Genomic DNA, 7,742 nt, shown 5'->3' with positions numbered 1-7,742 from the left:
ATTTTATTTCGTAGTTGTTTGACGTTTGATGTTCAATAAATTGATATTACCAATTTCGCTATAAATTATAGTAGACAAATGTATTGTCGATAGATTTAACCATCATAAACAATATAACTAAAACTCGAAATGTGATCATGCAACTAGCAAAAGATACACCAATACTGTAATTACTTATTGCTCAATAAATTATTATAAAACAGTTAAACTATATTGTTGGTGAAGGCTTTTGTTTTTTCTTTTGTTTTGTGAACGGATTGGTTAAAGTGACACTCAATTCTAGTTTTGGAGCATCCACGTCAAATGGTGGGCATAATGAGTGTCTCCTCTCATAATCAGCAAGGATTATGGACAGTCTTGGTTAGCTTCACTGGATCTTGAATTTAAGGCATCTTTGGCAATGCTCAAGTAAAATTTTATTTTGATTAGCCACTTTAGAATTACATATGTATTTATTGTTTCTATTTTAACTAAAGTTTGATAATTGTTGATTAGATGAAGACAAACTAGATTAAATGTTTTTTAAAAAATTACATAAAATGACTTAAAAGAGAAATGTCTTAAATAAACATAAATTATAAAAAATCTTCATGCTATCCATATTTAAGAACGGGACAGCTAAAAGTTAAAATTAAAAGCCACTTAAAATATGATGGAGCTTTTAAAATTGATAAAAGCTAAACATGTTCTCTAAATAGATACAAAACAAGATAAAGATTCTATTAAAGTTATTTTTTAAAATATTAATATGAAGTTGTGCGCTAAATATTACTATTTTCTTATAAATATATCGATGATGAGTTATTAATAAAAGACTTACGCTACTAGATCAAATATCATCAGCTCAGCTCGTAAACTCATCTGCAATAAAAGTTTTCATGATAGAAAATTATGGGTTTTAACTTTTTTCTTAATTGCAGAAAAAGTATTGATTGGTTGTAAGAAAGCGATCTAACATTCTGATTGACCTGGCGTGATCTAGAGGCATCCTTGAAAATGCGCCACGTGTTCTCTAGGTTTGATTTCCTTGACGAGGTTATAACCCCAGTTCCTCCCTGTTTCAAGAAACCAGAAGGATCCGCCAATCAAAGCCCAACAGAGACAGAGAGAAGAATCAAATCCCATTCTCGTAAATAAAACCCACCCACAAGGGCATTTGTCCCCTGTCCCTAAATCTCAGAAAAAACCTCATCCCCTTCTCCTTATAGGTATCCACAGGGACCCACCTCCTGTCTACCTGTGTTAAACCATTTAAGCACTTCTTTAAATGGAAAACAATATTCAGTGCTCTGCTTTCTGCTAGATAATTTTTTTAATTTTTTTCCAGAAAAAATGTAGAAAGTCGAGACACACTTAAACTTTTAAACTAACTTGAATAGATGGTTGGATTGCATTTAACTTGATCAGTTGAGATTGTATCGTATATATTAAGTCACTTGTATCTTTGTGAGATTATCTCTGAGTATGTCTCGCGTGTTTAAAACATCTATATGATATATAAAAGAATTTTTGTTTTTTTATTTTGAAGTTTTAATAACCCCGAATAAAAAAAGAGAGAAAAAAAGAGATTGTATTGTTGTCGAGCAAAGCTTTGCCTGTTGTTGCAGTAATGCAGGCTTTGTATATATGTAAGGGTTTGCAATAATATATGCATGTTTCTATGTCTATTACTATTGGGATATATTAAAATGGTGGAAATGGTTATTGTTTATTATCTGAACCAAAAGCAAGGAAGGTGGAGAGAATCTAGAAATGCCCATTTCTTTTCATTACCTCAAAAAAAAAAAACCATAAAGAAAGAAATTGTTTTTATGATATTGAGGATGAGAAAATAAGAGAGAGAGAGAGAAGTGAAGAAAAAGCAGAGAATAAAAAGAGACCGGATGTTGACAAATTTCATGTCACTGTTCTTAGAAGGTCGTTTGTTTGTGTGAAGATTTCTTATCTGGGATCTCTCTCTCTAAAAAGAAAAAAAAAACAAGGAAAAATAAACTCTTTCTCTCTCTAAAGCTCTAGTCTTTCTTTTCTTAGAGAGAGAAGGAGAGGGAGTAGTGGCCCAGCAGATCGAAAATCTTCTTCCTTTTCTATTCTTTTGGTTCCTCTATTCTTCTTCTAATCTTCTTCAAACTTGATGACGATCTAAGCTTGTTGAATGGTGTTGCAAAGGCACCCACTTTGTTGTTTCTTGTGTAATTCTGGATTGTGCAATAAAAGAGTTCTCAGCTGCTTTGCTTTACTGGCTGGTTTATTTTTTTACCAACAGTGTTGAGTCAACAAGACTTGTGAATTTTCCATGATGTGAAGCTTGTGCCGAAAATGATTAATTCTTGAGGAGGAGAGGAGAGAAGTGATTATAGGATGTGGGTCTGAGGTAAAATTCTTACATGCTTTGTCTGCAAATTTTGATTCTTTGATTACCTTTTTTGGGTGCTTTGATTAATTGGGTTTTCCAATTTGTTACCAAGTTTGGACAATTTGCTGGGTTTTATGCATTTGTTTCTCATTGCAAGTTGTGGACTTGGGAAATTATAGTAATTAGCAGTGCTTTTCTATATTGATTGATTGCTTTGTTGGGTGTTAAAATTTTGTCCTGGGTGAAATTGGATTTTGTTACTGTAGGTTCTGGATAATCATAGTAGCTGATATATGTTGGTTGAATTGGAACTGTTTAGATCTGTTCTGTTAGCTTTTGTCACTCTATAATTTGGTTTCATCTAAATTTTCATGCTGGATCATGAAGTTTCTGAAAGTTCCAGTATGTATGACAATGGTGTCTGGTATTGAGGCAACATGCGCAAGTCTCAATTTATTGCTAATATGCTTTCAGTTGCATCATCCACAGTTTTTCCTACTTGAGAATAAAACAAATTGACCTTTCTGTTTTCTTACATTCGTTAGGCTCACAATTAGCGGGGTTGGTTTATTGAGTTTCTATTGTTGCTGATCAGCAAAGGTTTCTATTGAGGGTTTTATACCAGCTTGATTGGATCCATTAACCTGAATTGCATTTGGTTAATTGTATTGTTGCACTTCACTACTGCCCATAATTAGGACTCTAGATAGCATCTTCAGTTGTGTATCTTTTGTCAATTGAAGTGTTGTCGTATGTTTCCATTACCTCTAAACTTTACTACTTGAGGATTTCTAGTGTGGACATTTTCAATTCGTGATTTGATATCTTGGGCATTGTCAAGTTTTCAATTAGAGGATAGAAGTCGAGAATGCCTGCAAGCCTTTTTGGGAATCACTTGCACTTGGACGATTGAATTTTCTACTTGGTTTGACAGTTCTTGGAGATTATGGAAATGATTTAATTTGATTGAAAAAGTATTAGGTTCTCAATTTAACTGCAGTGAAATTAAACAAAGTTGGGGTTGTAGGGTATGATATTCTCCTCATTTTGGGATTATAGTCCAGAGTTATATTAAGTACCCAGCAGCTGGTAGCATTTCCTCGGCTTTGAATACTTACAATGATCTAGTCTGTCTTGCTTTGATTTTTCCACACAATTTACTGCTCAATATTTATTCAGTGTTTTGTTAACTCATATAAAGTGCTGCGTGGAGTAGTTCTGCTAAATAGATTTTTGTTACATGCTAATGTTGTTGTGCAATTTCCTGTTTAATATGTTCTGATTTGGCACTGATACAGTCTTCCATGTTTTCCAGGAATGGGAACAAAAATGCAGTGCAAAAGCTATTTGCCAGGGTATTACTCAGTTAGGGATCTTAATGAGGATCCAAACAATTGTAGCTGGCCTTTATACTATGGAGATAAAACCTTGCCAAACACCCAATATTACAATGGTTTCTTGCAGAGGGCCCCTATAGATGCTTATCAAGGGTATGGCAAAGATGCTGTAAAGCAGACTATGCTTAAGCATGAGGCCATATTTAAGAATCAGGTACAATTCAGTCTCAGATTGATTTATATGGGTATAATTTTCATGTTTGCTCAAGATGCTTGTAGCAGAATCCATTCAGGTCATTATTTAAAGACCAAGTTGTCATAGGCAGATTGATTTCAGCCTGTGCTCATGTTATTTCTACTCCATAAGACACTTAAACGGTTTCAATTTTATGTGATCCAGGTGTATGAACTTCACCGCGTGTATAGAATACAAAGGGACTTGATGGATGAAATCAAAAGAAAAGAACTGCATAGAAACCATATGCCTGTGGAGACATCACTATCATCAAGTCCCTTGGCATCTCAAATTACTTCTGAACAAGCTCGGAAATGGCCCGATTCTAGCTTTCCTTTGGTGAATTCTGTTTATGTGGGACAGTCAAGTTCAGGTGCTGAAGGCATTCATTCTCAATCTAGTGCCATTAAAGGGAATGGCCAGAAAAATGGTCTTTATCCATGTCAAAATGGGACTAGTTCAAAAGATGTTGAGTTGTTGGATTCACGACCTACTAAAGTGAGGAAAAAGATGTTTGACCTTCAACTTCCAGCTGATGTGTACATAGATTCTGAAGAAGGGGAAGAGTGCAGTGACGAGAAAGTTTCTGGCATGCCTAGTTATCAGTCAACTAAAAATTGTGAAATCGCACCCGAAGGTGGCGGGAAGGTCTTTTTTGGTGATGGCAGGAAGACTGACCATGCAGGAGATGCTTTGAGATCAGAGAGATGTCCAAGGAGCGCAAATGGTTTTGCTGACTTGAATGAGCCCATTGAACCTGAAGAAGCAAGTGCTTCAGGATATGCTGATCCTCCGGGCCATGATTCTTTTCGGGGAAAGATCCAAATCCCTGATCTGCCTGATAAGTCAAGGTCACAGTTTCTGGGTGATGGAGCAAGAAATGGGTGGTTCTCCCATGTTCTTGAATCAGGTATTTATTTTAAACAAGTCACATTAAACCTTAATCCCTTGTGGATGTCTTCCTACCTTACTTTCCTTTTGCTTTAGTAGGAGCATTGCTATCTCCAATTTTTCCATGGAAAATTTGCAGTTTAATATTTTCTTCCTTTTAGAGATAAGAATACTATCAAGAATACAAATAATTAATTAGGATTTAACAAATGAAATAAATAGATAAACCGCCAACCTGCTATGGGGCTATGTTGCCTATTGGCTGCGTTTACTTTGGGTCTGCAGAAATTTATAGCAAGTGCTCAGCATTTTTTGTTACTGAGCTGTTCCACTGCACATTTAATTTAGCTAGCTGCTATTGTATCACAGGGCAAAATAAAAGCAACCTCAAAGTTGTTTCCCAGTGTCTTCAAACGGAGAGGTTGCCTATATCCTCCCAGCCAGTCCAAGTTTCTGCTAACAATGTTCATGAACAAAATTTCTATCTGACGGATAAAAGCAAGGTGGATCTGTGGAGAGAGAGTACAGTTTCTGGTGTTGAGAGTTGTGAAAGAAGTAATGAGTTTTCCAGTAACAAGCATCAGAGTACTTTTATAGCGTCTAATGTGCCCAGTCCATATCCCATTCTTTCTTCTGATTTGGCCAAGTCCTGGAATCTCTCGGTTTCTTCTTGGGAAAAGCCAAGCAGTAGCTTAAGCCAGAAGTCAATGTTAGGTCAAGCTCACCAGTGTTTTAATTCTTCTGCTACCTTGAGTAAGAGTTCCCAGTCATCGGTTCAGAGTAATGGGATTTTTGGAGACAGGTGGCATCTCAACAACAGTTCTAGATCTAACCAAGGTTCAGGAAGTGAATTGCCGTACCAAAATGGGTTCAATCATGGTTCCTCTTCTGGGTCTAAGGAGCAACTGGTTCGCTTTCCTTCTCTTAACTGCGACTATCAGAGCAGCAGCAACAATCATAATGGAGGTTCTGAACAGTTGATGAGTTATGGTTCAGCAACGTACTACAAGGGTTCAAATCTCTTGGATGTGAAGTCTGCAAAGGAAGTAAACTTGAACGTGATGGTTTCAAACAGTTCATCTAATGAAGAAATACCCCAGAGAGGTCTTAAAATCATGGGTGGACAACAAAAGCATGACGATCCTCTTGCAGCTTTGCCATGGCTGAGAGCTAAGCCTGCTGGTAAGAATGAGTTTGCCAATGGTGGCAGTGTTTCAAAGACCGGTGAGCCGAGTTTCTTTCAGTCTTCTGTGAATAATTCATCCAATAAAATTGAAGCTGGAAAGGGTTTCAATCAAATTTTTACTAGTGTAAAATCATTTTCTTGCGGGAATGATGATGAAGCAAGGAGGACTGAACTAGCTGATAGCCCAAGTAATAGAAAACTTCTTGGATTTCCTATTTTTGGGAAGTCTCAGCTTTCAAAGAATGAGTCCTTTTCTCTCACCTCCCCTTCTGTGTCTATTCCTCACCCATCAGAGAGTGATGTGGAAAATAATAGGAGAAACAGATTGCTGGACATCAACTTGCCTTGTGACACTGCAGCTCCTGACTTGGCCAGAAAGAATGTAGCAGGCATTGTAATGGTAGAAGATGGAAGGGATAAACAGTTTGGTAATTTAAGACGTCACATTGACCTGAACTTCTGTATCAGTGATGATGAAGCATCTTTGAAACCTTCTGCTCCAAGAACCAGTATGAAGATTGCAGTGGAGATAGATTTGGAAGCCCCCATTTCTCTGGAGACTGATGATGAGGATGATGTTATTCATGGGGAAGCATCTGCAGAGAAGCAGAACAAGATGTCTTTAGCATTACCACATAAAGAAACGGAACCTTCTCGAGATGAGCTTGCGAGAGAAGCAGCAGAGGCAATTGTTGCCATTTCATCATGCGGTGTTCCCGATCCTATGGATGAATCCTCTTGCAATCTAGCAGAAGCATCTTTAGTTGACCCTCTTATGTGGTTTGTGGACATAGTTTCTACTTGTGGGAATGATCTTGACAGCAAGTTTGACACTGTTATGAGAAGCGACAATGGTGAAGGTATTGAAGAATCTCTAGTAGAAGAGTTTGATTACTTTGAATTTCTCACTTTGAAACTGAAGGAGACCAAGGAAGAAGATTACATGCCCAAGCCTTTGGTTCCGGAAAATTTAAAGTTTGAAGACTCAGGAACCAATTTACTATCAAATACGCCCCGAAGGGGCCAGTCAAGGAGAGGGAGGCAGCGGCGGGACTTCCAAAGGGATATCCTTCCCGGCCTTGTTTCTTTGTCGAGGCATGAGGTAACAGAAGATATCCAGACATTTGGAGGGTTGATGCGGGCAACAGGCCATCCTTCATGGCAATCAGGGTTGGCAAGGAGGAACTCAACAAGAAATGGTAGTGCTAGGGGCAGGCGACGAGCAGTGGTGAGTCCCTCACCCCCTGTGGTCATCATCCCAGCTTGCACTCCCCCGATACAGCAGTTTAGTAATACTGAAATGGCACTGGAAGATAGAAGCCTAACAGGGTGGGGTAAGACTACCAGAAGGCCCCGTAGGCAAAGATGTGCGGCAGGTAATCCCCCCTCTGTTCCTTTAACCTAAAAACATGGGAAGAGACTTTTAACTTCTTGATTGAGTTCTATAGAGGAAAATAGGGCGTTATATCTATGGCTTCAGGTTGAGGTTGCCATTCGGATTATCCTATCTGTACATTTCTTAGCCCAAAGCTTGGGTTGGCTTGGTTTTTCTTTCTTTGGGTGGTTACCATCTTTGTATTATTCTCATAAATAATGAACGTTGCATGATTTATTCCCGGATAGATACCAGTGTTCGTTTTCTCATTTGCTTAATGCATTGCCACTCTTCTGGGAATTCAGATGTTCTTTTATCATTATTTCAGATATGAATATGCTTCTCCTCAAATTCTTTTCTTTTCC

General features: G+C 37.7%; 1 protein-coding gene across 1 annotated transcript; it reads left to right on the top strand.

Annotated features, from left to right (window-relative positions):
* The first annotated feature begins 2,151 nt into the window (after nt 1-2,151).
* Nucleotides 2,152-7,675, top strand: LOC101294655. The gene is made up of 4 exons (XM_004298349.1): nt 2,152-2,371; nt 3,669-3,904; nt 4,091-4,835; nt 5,186-7,675. Exons 2-4 carry the CDS (start codon nt 3,671-3,673, stop codon nt 7,405-7,407), a joined length of 3,201 nt encoding a protein of 1,066 aa, XP_004298397.1. The 5' UTR covers nt 2,152-2,371; nt 3,669-3,670; the 3' UTR covers nt 7,408-7,675.
* The last annotated feature ends 67 nt before the right edge of the window (nt 7,676-7,742 follow it).

The sequence above is a fragment of the Fragaria vesca genome, linkage group LG4 (genome assembly GCF_000184155.1).
Source record: "Fragaria vesca subsp. vesca linkage group LG4, FraVesHawaii_1.0, whole genome shotgun sequence".
In the NCBI taxonomy this organism is placed as follows: Eukaryota; Viridiplantae; Streptophyta; class Magnoliopsida; order Rosales; family Rosaceae; genus Fragaria; species Fragaria vesca.
The sequence above is the reverse complement of the archived record's forward strand: the minus strand, read 5'-3'. Positions and strand labels throughout refer to the sequence as shown.